At 57.6% G+C, this 17,593-nt stretch overlaps 2 protein-coding genes across 3 annotated transcripts in view; one reads left to right on the top strand and one right to left on the bottom strand.

Annotated features, from left to right (window-relative positions):
- Positions 1-3,593: 3,593 nt before the first annotated feature.
- AGAP2 (ArfGAP with GTPase domain, ankyrin repeat and PH domain 2) lies at positions 3,594-17,365 on the bottom strand. 2 transcript variants are annotated; one of them, XM_034935554.3, is made up of 19 exons: positions 15,459-17,365; positions 13,749-13,807; positions 12,968-13,055; positions 12,695-12,780; positions 12,402-12,549; positions 11,233-11,367; positions 10,794-10,903; positions 10,200-10,358; positions 9,947-10,033; positions 9,757-9,861; positions 9,183-9,345; positions 8,887-9,006; positions 8,029-8,157; positions 6,715-6,774; positions 6,334-6,482; positions 6,078-6,168; positions 5,757-5,979; positions 5,371-5,626; positions 3,594-5,191 (listed from the first exon to the last, which is right to left on the bottom strand). In XM_034935554.3, exons 1-19 carry the CDS (start codon positions 16,624-16,626, stop codon positions 4,949-4,951), a joined length of 3,579 nt encoding a protein of 1,192 aa, XP_034791445.1. In that variant the 5' UTR covers positions 16,627-17,365; the 3' UTR covers positions 3,594-4,948. The 2 variants fall into 2 exon arrangements, with proteins under 2 accessions (XP_034791445.1, XP_034791444.1); XM_034935553.3 differs by lacking the exon at positions 6,715-6,774 and having other exon boundaries at positions 15,459-17,333.
- The window catches only part of TSPAN31 (tetraspanin 31), a 10,166-nt gene continuing 9,020 nt past the window's right edge, over positions 16,448-17,593 (top strand). The window contains exon 1 of the mRNA XM_034935558.3: positions 16,448-16,581. The gene's annotated coding sequence lies outside the window, so the exon portion shown is untranslated. The remainder of the gene's footprint in view (positions 16,582-17,593) is intronic.

The following is a 17,593-nucleotide window of genomic DNA, read 5'->3' as shown; positions in this document are numbered from 1 at the left end:
TTCTTTTCAGATCATGCTCTGATCCTGTTCTTTGCTCCCCATTCCCCAGGTACTATAAACGGGGGCTGGGGTATGCAGGAAGAGACCAGGGTAGCTAAACAAAGCCTGGCCTGGCAAGGATTGAAAGAAACACTTGCAATGCTGTCATCTTCCTTTTCTCATCTGTCTGTTTCTGTTCCTTCCCTTCTTTTGCACCAAGTCTTTCCCTATTGTTTCCCCCTTTATACCCTGAAAGCCAAAATGCACACCATGGAGTTCCCCCCGGCGGGGATCTTCCTTCTGCTGTGGTCTCTCCCATATCATGCTCCAGATTCCATTTGTCATCCACACCCCTACCCACCTGTCCTTTCAACATTTTCCAAAAAGATCTCCACCTTTGGGCATGCGCAGAGAGAGGGCTGCTGCCCACACATGCCAGTTTCTTAGTATGCCCAAGGGTACATGGGCCTGGTGTCTCCCTTTCTTCTTCACTACCAAGTGCAGGCATGGGTCCCCCCACATGCCTCCTCCCAGTGCAGAGGACTCTGATTTTGTTTTGTTTCGAGACAAGAGTCTCACTCTGTTGCCCAGGCTGGAGTGCAGTGGCCTGATCTCAGCTCACTGCAACTTCTGCCTCCCAGGTTCAAGCAATTCTGCCTCAGCCTCCCAGTGACTGGAATTACAGGCACACACCACCATGCTCTGCTAATTTTGAGTGCAGAGGACTCAGGTAGAGTCCTCTGCTCTGGTCTCTGAGGTGAACGGCCTTTCTACTGAAGGCTGCCCCCGGGCTCACAGGATAAGAAAAGGGATAGAGGGGCCGGGAGCGGTGGCTCACCCCTGTAATCCCAGTACTTTGGGAGGCTGAGGCGGGCAGATCACTTGAGGCCAGGAGTTCGAGACCAGCCTGGCCAACATGGTGAAACCCCATCTCTACTAAAAATACAAAAAATTAGCCGAGTGTGGTGGTGCACGCCCATAATCCGAGCTACACGGGAGGCTGAGCAGGAGAATCCCTTGAACCCGGGAGGCGGAGGTTGTGGTGAGCTGAGATCACGCCACTGCACTCCAACCTGGGTGACAGAGTGAGACTGTCTCAAAAAAAAAAAAAAAAAGATAGAGGGCCCAGAACTCCCATGTGTCTATAAATGGAGAGTGAAGGATTCAACTGTTGAAGGAAGCTCTTGCTGAACGTGGACTAGTGCTTACTGTGCATGCTATGCTTACATTGTTTTGTTTTGAAGTGTAAATAGGTAGACTCAGAAAACCCTGCTTCCTCTGGTCCATCTGCACCCCCTGAGGGAGGGATGCTCCAGCTGGACAAGAGCTTAGACACTGCCTTGAGGGCAGCAGTAGTCAGAATGCTGCTCCCAGACCGCACCCCTCATCTCCCACCAGCGGACCCTTGAACAAGTCACTTAACTTTCTAAATGCTGTTTCCTCATTGGTAAATTGTGGACAACAGTACTGGCTTTTTAAGATGGTTGCGAGGATTGAATGAGATAGAGTGTATGTCGTGCTTTTAGCACAGAACCTGGCCCCAAGTAAGCGCTCACTAGCTTTCTATTATAAGCCAACTCCTGAGTTCTGAAAAGACTGGGTTACTTGGAGGCAAGAGTCTCAGAAGGAGTCCCCAAAGCTGATCAGAAGCTCAGAATGGGAAGGGGCTGGGGCAGGAGGGCTGTGCTTTGATTTGCTGGGGATGGAGTCTCACCATCACCAGAAAGCAGAGTTCTGGAAATCTCACTCTGTTAATCATTTTGTACTTTCAATCGAAATTCCTTTTTCCTTTCCTTTGGCTTTTGGCGGCAGCACTCCCATGGTGAAGGTCGGTCTGCCCCAGCTGTGCTAAGACAAACAAAAGGAGGGGAGCAGGGTGTGGCAGATGGCAGCCAGCAGGGCTGCAGGGAGGGCTGGCGGATGGCAATAGGGCATCCTGCATGGCAGGGCATCCTGCATGGCAGGGCATCCAAGCAAGGCAGCCCAGGGCGAGCTGTGAAGGGGGCATGGGCACAAAGGGGCAGCAGCTCTCCTTCACCCACCCAGGGAGTCCCCTTCTGGGCTCCTATTTTGTCATAACCTGGAGGGCTTGATATTTTGTCATTCCATCCACTACCGCCCTTTACATCTCCCCCACAAGACCAAAGACACTTCCCATTAAGACAAGAGGCAAGTGGATTACTTGGTGTTGGGATTTGTTGTGAGGTTTGCTGACACCTTGACCATTTTTCACTGGCTGGAAATGAAAAGAACTTCCCACTTGCTCTTTGAAGGCAATTTCATTCTCTCCAGGGTCCTTATTTCCTTCCCATATTCTCTCACACTCCCAAACTTCTGAAGAAGGGAGCAAACTTTGGCCACAAGGAAGGAGTGGAGCTGAAATAAGAGAGTCCAGGGTCTTGGAGGTGAAGGGGGAACGGCCAGGTCCTCTAGTCCAATCTTCTTTGCTACCTCCCCCCTCTTCTCGCTTTGCCCAGACCACACACCTGCCTCTGTACTTGTCACTGCACCTGCACTGTTGAATCCACCTTTCCTGGGTCACGCCGCTGTGCTGGGTGGTCACAGCCTAGGACCCTGTAGAGCCGCAGCCTCCATGTGAACTGGATTCAGGTCTGGTGCTGTGTCCTCAGTTCAGTGGCACACTTGCAGCTGAACCTCTTGGGGCTGGTGGGCACCAAGGGTCAGAAGCAATTCTACCCAAAGATGCTGGTGCTACCAACTAACTCCTCAAGGTAGATAACAACATATGGCTGTGCCCAACCTGCACTGGCTGCTGACCCAACCCTACCCTGTCCAGCCCCTCTATCTGAGTAAACACTTTCAGCTGCCCTCGAGAAATGGTAGGATTGGCTATGTGCTGAGCCTAGTGGCACTGCAGCTCATGGAGGCAGCACCGGCTTCAGGCCGCTGTGGCCTTGGTGGTCCCTTTGATGGCACGGAGGTGGATAAATGCCTGCATCAGCTGACACTGAGTTTGTGGACACCAGGGACCTCTGCAGCTAGCTGGGAAATCTTTCCCAGGAGGTCTCCCACCCCTTCCCTCTGGAACACCCCCTGACGAGGCCAGGGGAGGAACCCCTACTCTATGTTCTACTCTGGTACCTAGTGCTCACGGTGAGCAGGCTGGCTCGGGGCAGCCCTCCTCAGAGCTGGAGCGCCTTTCAGGTGCCCTCTGAACAGATACTGTTCAGAATACAGATAAACAGATGCCACCAAGCTCCCCTAGCTGTGCAGTGGAGGGGCAGGTTTCAAAATCAGATCTGTCTCCAAAGTTCCTGCTCTTAAACAAAGCTGTCCCATCTTCCCACCCCTCTCCATGGGCCTGTCCTCTCCTCTAAGTACCATATCCCAACTCTCCCAGGACTGGCGTCATCTTAAGAGTCAGTTCCTTCTCTGTTCCCAGGGTCCCCACTGACTCCAACCTGCCCACGTCCTCCACTACATGAACCCAGAACTGTTGTACATGATGGAACCACCTCCATGCCCATGGGTACTGTCCTGCCACCAGCCCCAGTGGGAGGCACCTCTGCCTGTCCCTGTCCAACCCCAGTACCCCATCTTGACCAAGGCCATGCCCTGACCTGCCTCCAAGAACAGACCAGCAGCTCACCCCCTAGACAAAATCACTTCCTCTTTAATTGCTGTTGAAGAAGATTCACACCACTGCCTCCAAGGAGATGGGGGGGCATTTCCCCCTTGCCCCCACCTCTCTCCCCTCCCCAATTACCTGGTCCTTTGCAAACTATTTTAGCCAGAAAAAAAAAAAAAAAAAAGACCGGAAACCACTGACACAGACAGCCCAAGGGCTGGGTTGGCTGAGGGAGGCAGGGCTGGGCCAGGTAAGTCCGCCCTATCACCCACTTTGTGGGGAAGGGGCAGGGGGCCTGGAAACCCTCCCAGCCACCTCGAATCCTCTCAGCCCTGGCTGGGAGAGGTCACGGGGGTGAGGAATGGCTCTGGAGCTGCTCCAGTGGGAGGGAGGGGCTGGACAGAAAGAATAATGGGGGAGGGGTCCCACTGTAGGGGTGCCCCCTACCCCAGATCACCACGGGCGCTGCACAGTCACAGGTACGCAGTCACGGTCACAGACACAACCCGAGAGCACCCCCACCCCACCCCACCCCCTGCCCACCCTGGGCTTCCCCTACCCCAAAACGCCCTCCCCACGCCCCTGCCCGCCCCCATCCCCATGTTGGGGAACAAAGCAATAAATTACAAGGCCCCCGCAGCCCTCTTAGCCCGCTCCTGCTCCATCCCTTCTCCCTCCCAAGATAGTAGTGGGAGGGACCCAGGCTCTTGGTTCCCCCCGGACTCTTTAGCTTCCACCCATGGGTAGGTGTAGGGGACGTCCTGGTTTCCACTACTCACGGTCCCTTTCACGGAAAGGGTTGGGAACCCCCCACCCCCACGAGCAGCAGGGGTCCTGCCCCTCGCTGCCCTTGCCCCCTTCACTGGGCAGTGAGATGAGCGTGGAAGGGGTAGGGTTTCCGTATTGGCCCCAAGTCCCGGGGCTAGCCCTCCCACGTACTAAACCCTCCCTCTGGCGTGGCGTCGCCCCAGGAGCCAGCCTGGGTATGGGCTCCCGCCCTGGGATTGTTGAGCTCGGGCAGGACCGGGTCTTCTTTCCGCCCCTAGGGGGCACAAGCGGGCATGTCCAAGCGCCTAGGAGCCCGTACCGCTGGGGACGTCCCCTTCCGCGAACCCCGAGCGGGTAGACCCAGAGCAATCCGAGTGTGGAAACAATGGAGAGGGGGCGTGTTGAGCTGGGGTCTCCATGCCTCGTTGGGGAGAGGGAGGTGAGTTTGTGTCTTCTGGAAGGCGTGGGGGCTGTGCCCTCGTGGGGGTAGGAAGTGCTCCCGTGGGGCGGGGTGCGGATCGGAGAGGTGAGTGGGTGCGTCTGTCCAGCGGTCCGCCCGGTGTGGTCGTGCCCGGCCCGCGTGGGGATGGGGGTGTCTCTCCCGCTGGGCAACTATACCAGCGCAACCGGGGCGTCGGCGCGGCCCACGCTAGCGGCGCTGCTCCGGCGGCGGGGGCTGGGCGTGGCGGTGATGCTGGGCGTGGTGGCCGCGCTGGGCGTGGTGGCCGCGCTGCCGCCCTCACCCGGGCAGCCGTGCTGGAGAAGGATGTCGGCGCACAGCTGGCTTCCAGCCTGGCGGGCGTAGAACAGCGCCGTGCGGCCCTGGGCGTCACGGGCCGCCACGTCCGCGCCGTACTAGAGGGCGGAAACGGCCGCGTGACCGCGCGTCCCCAGGGCGCCCACACCCGGCGCCGCCTCCCCGACATGGCCAAGCCTACTTCCGGGGTCCCTCTGGGAATTTCGGGCTTTCCCGCGCCAGGCGTTTTCCGAGATGAAGCCTCAAAGACCCCCTTTCCTCCCCCCAGCTCACGTACCCACAGCAGCAGTTGCGTGATGACGACGTGGGCGAGCTCGGCCGCCAGGTGGAGTGGGGAGCGCAGCTGTGGGTCCTCTACGCTGGTGTCGAGCGGCCCGTGTCGCGCATGGGCCAAAAGCAGGAGAACGGTAGCCACGTCCTGGGCCTGCACGGCGGCCCACAGCTGGCGGCCCAGCGGCTCCTCCGTGGTGCTCAGCGGCGCCAGGAACAGCAGCTGCTCGTACTTGGCGCGAATCCACGACTCGCGCTCCTCCCTGCAAGACCAGGGATCAACGGAAAAGGCTCTAGGGACCCCCAGCCAGGACTTCTGCCCCTACCCACGGGACCGTCTCAGGTTCGCACACCCTCAGCAACCCTCCCCCCGCTCTGTTCCCTCACGCTTACCGCGAAGAGTCCCGCGTGGGCTTGGCACGGCCTCGCGTGTCGCTTTCCCACACGCGGTTGGCCGTGTCGTTGCCAATAGCCGTCAGCACCAGGGTCAGCTCCCGTGGCCAGTCGTCCAAGTCCAGCGAGCGAACGCGGGACAGGTGTGTGCCCAGGTTGCGGTGGATGCCAGAACACTCGATGCAGATGAGGGCGCCCAGGTTCAAGCTGGCCCACGTGGGGTCTGCGGAAGGAGCGTAGAGGTCGGCTCCCAGCCGGGCAGCACAGGCACCCCGGCATTCACCACACTCCCTAGCCCCTCCGCTGCCTCCTGGCACTCACTGGGGGCCCCGCAGTCCACGCAGATTGAATTCCCCTTGGCGTTCCGGATCGCCTGGATGGCCACGGCCTCGCTTTGGCTGTCTGTGCGCAGCTGCAGAGAGGGTTTGGGTTGGCACTGACTCTGCCTCCAAGCCCCACCTCCTTCTCAGACACCTCTGCTCTCCTCTCACACGACTTCGGCCGTGTCGTTGCCAATGGCCGTCAGCACCAGGGTCAGTTCCTGCGGCCAGTCCTCCACTCCACCTCAAACTCTTACCTTGACCTTGCTGCTCTCACAGCATTGCAGACTGGCTAGGATCTGACTCTCGATGGCCTGGACCCAGGCATCCCGCTCCTCAAAACTGGCTGCCTCAAAGTGCCACGTCTGACCCGTGCTGGACACGATCAGGAACTCAAAGTTTTCCTCTGAGTGGGGGATGGGATGGGGTCATTAAGGGACAGAGTTCAAGCAGGGGCTGCCTTTCCCAAGACCATCCTCCCTGATGTCCATCCCGAGCCCCTGGGAGTGGGGCAGTGGGGGTAGGGAAAGCAGAGGGTGGGGGGCAGCAGGAAGCCCGAGCACATGCAGGGGAAGGCGGGGGCACCCCCACCCTTCTGCACCCCAGCTGAGCGCCCCTCCCGGCTCCCCACTTGTTACCTGCTTTATAAATATTTCTTAAACTACCAAAGGATTTTAGTTTCCACATTTTGCGCTTGGCTGGTTTCCCGAAGCGAAGGAGATAGAGATAGAATGGAGAGCAGAACAGAGAAAGAGAGACCAAGAAAGAAGGAGAAAAAGACAGGTAGATGGAGAGATGGAGAGAGATAGTGACAGAGTGCCAGAGACAAAGCAGGACAGACAGATGGGGAGAGAAAGCAGAACTAAAGTCAGTGGCCCCGGAGCAGAGTGGAACAGAAGCCAAGAGCCATGAGAGTAGGCAGATCTGGAACCTGGGTCTGAGCACCCGGCAGAGAGCAGGGGCAGCAGGGATGGGTTATCAAGACCAGCGAGGAGCTGGACCTCTGGGAGAAGAAGGGAGGGTCAGGATCTGAGTGAACACGGGGGAAGGGGACAGAAGCTGGGGCGCAGGGCTGAGATGAGAGGGCCCTGGGGCTGGTGGTGGTGGGTGTGCGGGGAATCACTGAGGGACAAGAATGGGGATCACTATGGTCAAGGGCTGTTGGGGAGCACTTGGCAATAGAAAGTTATCGGGAGAAGGCCGGGCATGGTGACTCATGCCTGTAATCCCCACCGCCTGTAATCCCAGCACTTTGGGAGGCTGAGGCGGGCAGATCACGAGGTCAGGAGATCAAGACCATCCTGGCTAACACAGTGAAACCCCGTCTCTACTAAAAAATACAAAAAATTAGCCGGGCGTGGTGGCAAGTGCCTGTAGTCCCAGCTACTTGGAAGGCTGAGGCAGGAGAATGGCATGAACCCGGGAGGCAGAGCTTGCAGTGAGCCGAGATCGCACCACTGTACTCCAGCCTGGGTGACAGAGTGAGACTCCATCTCAAAAAAAAAAAAAAAAGAAAAAAGAAAGAAATACAGTTATTGGGAGAAGGGGCTGGGTGGTCACAGAATCCAGGATCTGGGGAATCAGTGGGAGATGCAGAGATAAGGGGCTGAATCACTGGGGATCAGGGGGGCTGCCGGGTGCAGGGGCTGGGGTGGTAAGTGGAGTTGAGGGAAGGAAGAGGAACTAGAACGTCATTAGGAGAGGGAGCAGGAGCTATAGACATGGACATCGTTGAGAACAGGGGCTGGGGAAAGGAATTAGCTGGGGAACAAGGAAAGAAGGACAGGGGCTGGGGGATGTCCATCCACTCTTTCACTAAGTTGTGTGCAGTGGTAATGGTAGTCAAGCACTCAGCTCAGGCACTTTTCCTCCTGCTGCAGGAGTTAGGCCAGGGAGCTGATGTTGGGGATGAGGGTTCTGGGTGGGAGTGGAAGTGCCTGCCAGAGCCTCACCTTCAGCCTGCCCAGCCGAGCCTTCAGTCTTAGATGGTGTTGTCAATTTTTTCCTCCTCTGCTTCTTCACCATGGGAGAAGGAGGGGGTTCCCGACTCAGGGGGCTCAGGTCTCCAGATGGGGTACAGTCTTAGGGAGGAAGACACAGCTGCCTCAGTAGCCCCCTCCACAGATTTCCTGATTTCTTGATAGCCTGTCTCATTCCCTGAACTAGCTTTGGCATTTTAGGGCTCCCCTCCTCAACTGTCCCTCTCCAGGAGTTCCCCCTTGATCATTCCTGGGGATGCAGGGAGATGAGAGGTTTAGAGTCAGTCCTGCACTCAGATCCTGGTTCTGCCACTTACTGGCCTTAAGACCTTGAGCAAGGCACTTACTCTTCTGAGCCTCAGTTTCTTTATCTCTGAAATAGGGGTAATAATCTTGACCTGACAAAACTGTTGTGAGGATCATTTGTTTACAATGTTATTTGCATACTATATATATATATATTTTTTTTCAAACATGTCAAACATGGCTGACTATGTACTAGACAATATTCTCAGTTTGTTTAAACCTCAAAGCAACCCTCTGAGGTAGAAACTATTATCTCCATGTTACAGATGAGGAAACTGAAGCACGGAGAGGTCAAGTAACTTGCCCATGTGGCAAGCCAGGATTCAAGCTCAGGCAGTTGACGTTAGAGTCCACTTGTCTTAACCATTATGATAGACATGGTATGATTGAACTTATTCATGTGTGGGGCTCCATGTGTTCACTCATGCATTTATTCCAGCCTCCAAGCCTTCACCCCATATTCATTTCCCACACTCATCCTATTTGGGTGTGGAAGACAGCAGATGGAAGGTCATCCCCACTGACCCGTGCTGAGGGCTCGGGCCAAATTCCGGTCTGGCTTCAGCAGGTGTTTGGATGTCTGATCTGGTGGTGGCTGCAGGGAACTGGGGCTGGGGCTAGGGCTTGGCATGGGAGTAGTGGCTTCTGTCGGAAGAAGATGAAACCTCAGTGAGCCTCTTTCTTCTGGCCCCATTCCTTATGTGGTCCCTCTTTATCACCCAGCTCCCTACTTGCCCAGTGCCAGCCCCCTCTTCCCTCTTACCCCTCTTTTTCCCCTGCCCTGGCCCCTCTTCTGCTCCTATGTCATAAACCTTACTCACCCAGGCCTTCACCCATCTGGACAGTGCTCATGTCCTTGACGAGCCCGTTAATGCTGGCTGAGGGGCCAAAGGCAGAGATGGCCCTCGGGGGCCGCTTGCCCGGGACTTTGACTGTTGTTCGCAGCAAGTCCATCTCCTTGCCGTGGGTACTGTGGATGTAATCCTGGAGGGGTACAGGGCCGAGAGTGTAGGGAAGGTTGGGGTCCTTGGTATGCTGGGAAGCAGTCAATATGGTACAGAATAGAGAGGGACTGGGGAGGGGTCTTGGGGGCCAAATGGGTTGTGATGAACATCTAGGGGATGGGCCCATCAGACTTGGCCCAGCATTGTCTCCTCCAGAAAGCGTTCCCTTCCTGGGTGCTCTCCCACTAGACTGCAAGTTCCTGGGGCAATGTATTTACCTTTACATTCCTGGCATGGGCACATGGTGGGCTCTTAACACATGCCTGCTAAACTTAAGAGAAGAGGACTAGCACTTCCTAGAAATGAGGTTAGTGCTTTGTCAGAGGCATAGACAGGTAGAACTTGAGGGAAATCCAAAGCTGGCCAATGTGGCCCAGTCTCTGCCACTCACGTTAATACTGGGGTGGTAGAGTAGAAAGCCATTACTGGACAGGGTTACATATTTCTTCTTCCATTCTTTGTTCAAGGAATTGCCACTTCGTTTCAGTAGGAAGCTCTGGAGAAAGGGGAAAGACACATGTGGGAAAAAAGCCAACTAAGACCAGCTGCCCCTAGCCTGTCCCAGCCCCTGGATCACTCACCTGTTTGATGGGGATGGCTCGCCCACTCCCTGTTGTCTCTCCCCGACTATCCAAGCTTCGTTTCTCGGAGTCACTACCCCGACGATTCTGGAATGGTTATTGGAATCAGTTTGAGGACGGATAGAGGGATACAGTGATGTGACGATAGGGAAGATAGATGAAGAAGGGCCCAACAGAGGAGTCTAGGAACTAGGGAAGATGGGCAGGTCATGGGGGACAGGAGGATGGGGGTCAGCATGTCCATGTCCAATACCGCAAAAAGGCTGGTCCTGCGCTTGGCTGCCCGGTGCAGGGACCCTGGGGTGCTCAATCCAGCCACTGCAGCTGCCTCGGCTCGGAGCTCCCGGTGACCAACATTCGGTGAGGACGGGAGGGAAGAAGAGTAGTCGCTAGTGTGGCCCCCATTACTAGCCTGGGCACATATGGAAGAGTCAGCAGAGCTGAGATGCCCCCTACTCCACCAAGCTACACTCATATCTCGTTATGGGGAATTTGAGACATTCCTTGATCACCTCACCATTTATTTATGTTGTCATTAATAATTTTTAAAATCCTCACTAACATTGTGACAATGCTTTAAATGTTGTAAAGGTTGATTCACAAGTATTGTGTCATACAATCTTCCTGATAGCCTTGGGAGGTTAGGTGAGTTGCTTAAGGACACTGCAAATGATGTCTCAAATCTGGTTGATTTCCAGTCCAATGCACTTTCTGCCAATAGTTTCACTGCCATTTCCATCTGTTTCCCCACTCCCTGAACCTCCTTGGGTACTCTGTACCTGTCCTAGGATCCCCAGCCCCTCTGCATCTTACCGGCCCCTCTGCAGACTCTGAAACCCCAACTCACCTGGCCAGCTACCGGAGTGGATGCAGCTGAGTGGCTTGGGGAGCTGGGCAGGGACTTGCAGGCAGCCAGAAGCTGTTGCTGCTTGCGCAAGGTCACCACCTTCTGGGCCACTGAGGGGAGTTGAGGGAAGGAGGTGTGAGCAGGCCAGATACCCAAGACCACCCTTCCATGCCCAGCTTTGAGAAATCCCCAGTAGACAACACAGGACCCAACTTCCTTGTCACTGTGGCCTCCATGCCACCTGTGGCCTTGCCAGCTCCTCCAGCCCAGAAAGACCTTGCGACTATTAAGCAAACCTCTGGCCTCCCTGATCTCTCCTCCCTCCCACAAAGGCTAATTTCCTGTCACTCACAGAGAGAGGCCTGGATGCCTGACCACTGAGAATATCCCAGGCCCCTTGCTCTGGCTTCCCACATATGCTGGAGATCACTACACTCACCCTCCTGGAAGACCCGATCCACATTGAGCCCATAGGTTGCACAAGTCTCATAGTAGCTGCAGCGTTTCATGTCCGCGCACAGAGCTCTGGCACGAGCATCTCCCACCACCCGAGGGGAGGAAGCACTGATCCTGTCTGAGGGGACAGCAAAGGGGCAGGATTGAACAAGGAGCCCCACCTTGTTCGATTTTTCACAATTCCCTTATCCTTGCACTGGGCCCTCAGGCTGGGTCCACTGGGGATGGGGTGTGAGAGATCATCTTTTCTGTGACCAGGTGGAATGGGAGTACATAAGCCCTTTCTGAGTACTGGGCCCAGTTCACACACCTAGCTGGGTGAGGTGTGTGTGTGTGTGTGTCCTCAAAGAATACTCCAGAGCTGCTGAGTGGTGCTTCCTGACAAGGTCTACATAGCTGAGACCCTGGCGCGAGCGACAATCACCCTGCCCTGCAAATCCATAGAACCCTGAACTGGTGGGAGGACACCAGCTTGTGAACTAGGAAAAGGTTGGGTGCCCATGGGTCATGGCTGGACTGCCCACTCTGCAGCAAGAAACCAGGATGCAAGCAACAGGTGGAGATAGGCACCAGCAGAACAGGCATCCAGACCAAGTCCCACCAGCTCGACACAGGGGAGTGCTGGAAAAGCATTTCCTGGCCCTGGCAGAGTCTGGGAGCCTCTGAGTCACTTCTTTGAGAACTAAAAGGTTTTCTGCTCTCTTCTTTTCATCATCAATTCCTTTGTGTTTTCACTTTGTTTTTGGATAAGTTCCTTTAAAAGGTGTCAGCCTGACCCAGCTGTCGCAAAAAGGAAGATGGAAAAGGTTTCCTATCCACACTAGGACTTGAGATTTTCTGTGTCCTAGGATGGTGGCACTGGGAAATGGCAGTGTCAGAACACAAGGTAGGTGACATTTCAGGAGAGGCAAGGAGATGGCTACTATAGCTGTCCTTTCCTCCCTGGAGATCCCCTGTTCTCTGCTCAGACCTTGGGAAGTTATTGTTTGGTTTCATGACTCCCTTATTTGGAGACCAGGCTCCCTCCAAAAGGGTACTGTAATCCAAGTGGCCATTTCCACACCTTACCAAGTTCTCACCCATGTTGGGCAATATCCCAGTAGCCTCCTCAGGGCCTCCCTTGAAAGCAGTGCTTTCCTAACCCCTCCTTACCTTGTGTCCCCACCAGTGCCAAGGCCAGGCCTCCTCGTCCCTCCCCGCGAAGGGAACTCAGCTGCCCATGGAGACGGCTCACAGCCTGGAAACTGTTCTCATCCTCCAGGCTGAAGACGAAGATCACAGCATCTGCCCAGCCTGAGAACTTGCGGGGAGTGAGGGAGCAAATGGAAAGTCAGACAGGTCTACTCCTCTGGACCCAATCCAGATGGAGACCTGGGAAACCAGAGCCCTCTCCTTTGGCCAGTGCTGACCCCAGCCAGCCTGTCCCCCACCACCTCCACCCTCACCTTGGCATCAGGTGCCCCAGCTTCCTCTCGGATTAGCACCAGATGTGTCTGTCCATCCACCAACATTTCTTTCTTGTACTGCTCACCTGTCCAGAAGAGTCGGAAGGGGTAACAGGTCAGAGGTGACAGGTCACCAAACCTCCCCATGCTCCCAGTGCTTTTGCTATTATGGCCTCATCCTTCCCCCCTGGTCTCCACACCTGCCTAATCATTGATCTCACTCCTGGATCCCTGACCCCAATGGTTAGCTTACTATGGCTCTTCAGAACTCACTCTCTGTCTTCTCCAGCACCTGGTATGAGCCAGTCAGGAATCGGTGGATGAGCGATGACTTCCCACTCCTGGCATCGCCCAGCACACCCTGAGGGCAAGGTTGTGGAGCAGAAATTGTGGGATATAAGAGAAGGCAGGATGCATGGGTCTGGACACTCCAGAAAACCCAGAGAGATAAGTCATCCAAGCAGGACCCTACAGGGCCTGGATGACAGTCATTCCAGAGAGAGCAGTTGGGAGGATCAGAGCAGCTGGGGGGATCGGAGCAGTTGGGAGGATCAGGGCATGAGTGTGGTAAGAAATGATCCCAAGCTCAAAGTGGAGCACGAGCTGAAGAATGTCAGCAATTCAGTACCAGCTTTTTTGTGTGTTGGGTTGTTTAGAAAACATACTAGATATATTGTGTGTGTGTGTCTCTGTGTGTGTGTGTTTGTAGCATGTCACAGCTCTAGGCACTAGTTGGAAAACTTTACTCAGTTCTAGGCAATACAACATGAAGGCCAAAGGGCAGATACCAGAAATGAGAAGCCTGGAGGAGGACCATGAACAAACAGGAAAAAGGGGATGGCTGCATAAAGACTAGATAGGAAAAACTTGTGAGGAGGCTGTAGCAAACCCCATGTTGGTGCTATGAAGGCAGACTCTCAGGAGAACTGGAAAACGATTCCCTATTCCCAAAGAGAGAGAGAGAGAGAGAGAAGGAGAGGTGAAGGGAGAGAGCTGAGAGTGCAGTGGGTGGGAGGTCAGCCTTCCCTATAGGCAAGGGGACTGGGTTACCTACCAGGCGCAGTTCAGGAATGGAGCGGCTCAAAGTCCATTCCTGGCTATTGATCACAGCCTCTGTAACGGGAGAAGGGCAGTAAGAGGGGAGGCTCCTGGCTCAGAAGGACCCCCAACACTGAGCCACCCCTCCTCCCTCTGCAGCTTTCCAACCCCCCCCCAACCCTGCCTGCACTGGAGAGGTGTGTGCAACAGACAGGTTTGAGGGTGGTCCCCAGGCCTCCCATCCCAGCCACTCTCCCCCAGCTGTTGCTGCCGCTCAGTGGTTGCTTAGCAACGGAGCTAGCAAGACAAAAATACTTCAGTTGGCATCTCCCTTAAAGCACATCCCCAAACGCGGGTCCCGGCCCCAGACAGGGAGACCAGGGCTCTGACAGTGGCAGGTTCTTCCCTCTGGAAAAAGAATAGAAGAGGAGCTCCTCCCTAACCCACTGGTTCCCAGGGCAGACCCTGGGAGGAGGTGCTGAAACACAGAAGAGAGTGTGTCTTCCCCAACCTCCATTCCACAGGAGAGAAACTGAGGTGAGGGGTTTCCCTCCCCTTCTTCAAGGTCAACGGCACTGTAGCCCTGGACTCCTCCCCACAGCCCAAGGGAAAGAGCTAGGATTTTCCTATGCCTCCATCTCCCACACCCTCCCCACAAACGCCCTCCAAAAGAACTGTGGGGAAGGGCTCCATCGCCTGGCCGAGAGAAGCCACAGGCCCGGGGGAAAGGATGCTCCTTCCGCCAGCCAGGTCCAGCCCCCGCGCCTGACACCGGCCGGACGTTCCCGGGGCGCCGCAGCTGCGGCGGGAACTCTGGGATCCGGAGCCATCTGCTCCCACCCGCTCCGGAGCCAAACCCCGGGGGCCGCCTCCGCTCCCGGACCCGCCTCCTCTCCCGGGAGTGTGAGCCGAACCAAGAGTCTCCTGCCTATCTCCTCCAGTAGGAAAATAGTAATAATAATAGACACCCTGCCCCCGTAAAAAACACTACCTTCCCCGTACCGCCTCCCAAGTCTCCCGGGGTACGGATTGCCTTTGCAGCAGTTCCGCCCCACCTGACTCACTCCAGGGTCAGCCCCGGGTGGGTTTCAATGCGGCTCTGGGGAGGGGGTGGGCAGTGGGGGAAGTGAGGCTTCCTATCCGCCCCCTCTCACTTCACATTTAAGTATTCTGCACGTTCCAGCCCCCGCGGACTCGCGTACCGCCCAATCCGCCTTCACCGCACGAAAAACATCACTAGCCTGCTCTCAGCCCAGGGGACGACTAGTCCCTGGCGAGAAGCTGCCTGCAAGGTCACTGTCATGCCACCTGCCCCAAGTGCTCAGGGGAAACTGAGGCTTCCTCATCCCCTTCACCTTCAACGTCGCTCTAAACACGGCAAAGCCCCGTTTCCATGCTCCCAGAGTTCAGCTGAGGCTGGAAGTGGGGTCCTGGGCTTCTCTGGGAGCAATTTTCTAGTCACTCTGATCAAGGACATTATTTTCCCAGAAAGCTCTGAGGCTGAGTCCCTCTGAAATCAAGTCCTTTCTCCTGTCGCACAATGCAGCTACTCGCTCCGCTTCAGGACTCCTATTCTTTGCCCCAATCCTTGGCAGAGGAGTGAGCTTGGTTCATCCGCCCACCCCAGAGAAAAGCTTCCCTAGTTTCCTGGACCTCGCTCCTCCACCCCAAGCTGAGCATTCCAGGTACCCTTCCCTCCCTGTTCTCAAGCCCTGACTCAACTCACTAGGGGAAGCGCGGAGCTCGGCGCCCAGCAGCTCCCTGGACCCGCTGCCAGAAGACAGGCTGGGGGGTCCGGGAAGGGGCCCGGAGCCAGGAGGCCCTCCTGTGCTCTTGGTGAAGATGCCGCTGATAAACTTGAGCATCTTGCGGTCACGAGTGGATGCTCGGCCCCCCTCCCGGCCCCGTTTCAGCCCCGGAGCTGGAGGCTCCAGAGTGATTGGAGGTGCAGGCCCGGGGGGCTGCGCGGAAGCAGCGGTGACAGCAGTGGCTGGACTCGGAGTTGGTGGGAGGGTTAGCGGAGGAGGAGAGCCGGCAGGCGGTCCCGGATGCAAGTCACTGTTGTCCAAGGTCTTACTCTTGCCTTTCCGAGGGGACAACTTCCCTCGGGCTCCAGCCCCAGCCCCGACCCCACCAGAGGTCGAAGCTGTAGCCCCCCCTCCCCCGGCGGCGGCAGCGGTGGCGGCGGCAGAGACCGAAGCTCCAGTCCCAGCGCTGCTCTTTGACCCCTTGACCCTGGGCTTGCCCTCGCTTTCGGGCCATGACAGGCGGCTACCCGCGCCCTTGCCCCCGCCGGCTTTGGCTCCACTCGTGGTCACGGTCTTGCAAGGCTTGGGAGCCGGCGGAGGAGGCGCCACCTTGAGCCTCCGGCTGCCAGTGCCAGGGTGCGGAGAGGATGAGCCAGGGATGCCGCCGCCCGCCCGGCCTTCGGGCTCCGGGCCGCCCCAGCTCGGGCTGCTGAGTAGGGGGCGCCGGGAGGAGGTGGGGGCGCCCCCAGGCTTGGGGTCGGGGCTCAGTCCCCCGGAGAGCGGGGGTCCCGGAGGGACGGCCCAGAGGGAGAGGCGGCGGCCGGGAGCGGGGGAGACTGGGCGGGCCGGACTGGCCGGAGCCGGGGACAGGGCTGGGGGCTCCGCGCCCCCGGTGCCCGCGCTGCTCGTGCTGATCCACAGCGCATCCTGCCGGTGGAAGAGACGTTCGTGCCGCTTCTTGCCCGGCTCCTCCGCGCCTCGGGGGCTGCCAGGATCCCCAGTCTCGGAGCCTCTGGCACCGGCGGCGCCGGCCGCGGCCGCAGACGGAGAAGGCGGCGGCGGAGGCACCGACTCGAGCTTAACCAGGGTCAGCGAGATGAGGTAGGTCGTTGTCCGGCGCTGAAGCGCGCCCGCGCCCCGGCTCATGGGGCCCGGAGACCCCCGAGCTGGGGAGGGGAGGGGACTCCCCCGGACTGCCTCAGGGGGGCCCGGCCATGGGGCCGCCCTGCTCGCTGCCCCCAGCCCCCGGACCCCGCTGAGCCCCCGGCCCGGCTCCGCTGTCGCCGCCGCCTCCGCCGCCTCCGCTTGCGCCCCCCTCCCATCACATGGGGCGCCCCCTCCCCATGCTCCCCGCCCTGCGCCCCCACCCTCTTGGAGCCCCGGGACCTTGGTGCTGCTCCAGGGAGGCGCGCCGGACCGTCCACCCCGGCCTGGGTGGGGGCGCTGAGATGGGTGGGGGAGGGAGGGGAGGACAGTAGTGGGGGCAAATGGGGGAGAGAGAGGAAAAGGGAGCAGAAAAGGGGAGCAGAGGCTAGGGGAAACGAACCTGTGCGGGGGAGGCAGGGGCGGGGAATTGGGACTCAAGGGACAGGAGCCGCGGATGCGGTCGGAAAGAGGGTCTAGAGGAGGGTGGGAAGCTAGTGGGGCTGGCCGTGCGGGGGATTCGCAGGGGCGCGGGGAGGATGCTGGGGATGGAGATACAGGAGGCGGCGGGGGAGGAAAGAGGGAACGGGAGGTGGGTGGGAACCCACGGGTCTGGGGTCTGGGAGGGGAGGGGCGTGAGATCCGGGCGAAGAGTCCGGGGGCCTCGCCTGGGCTCGGCTTGGTCCGGATGCGCGCTGTGTCCGGGCGCTCCCCTCACATTGAGGAGGAGGCGGCCCCCAGGCCCCCCCACCCTATCTCCCCCCCACCTTTTCTCCACCAGCACCGATGTCTGCGAGGGCGGTGCAAAATCCAGGGCTGGATTTCTCTCCCAAATCCTGGGCTGGATTTCCTGGGACTTGGACTCACCTCCTCCAACAACCTAGCCCCCTCCTCTCGCGCACCAAGGTTAGGAAGCGCGATTGTGAGGTATGGCATTTAGGGATAAGGGTGAAAATCGATCTATTGGGTG

Source organism: Pan paniscus, chromosome 10, assembly GCF_029289425.2.
Source record: "Pan paniscus chromosome 10, NHGRI_mPanPan1-v2.0_pri, whole genome shotgun sequence".
NCBI lineage: Eukaryota > Metazoa > Chordata > Mammalia > Primates > Hominidae > Pan > Pan paniscus.
This window is presented reverse-complemented; position numbering and strand designations above follow the sequence as displayed.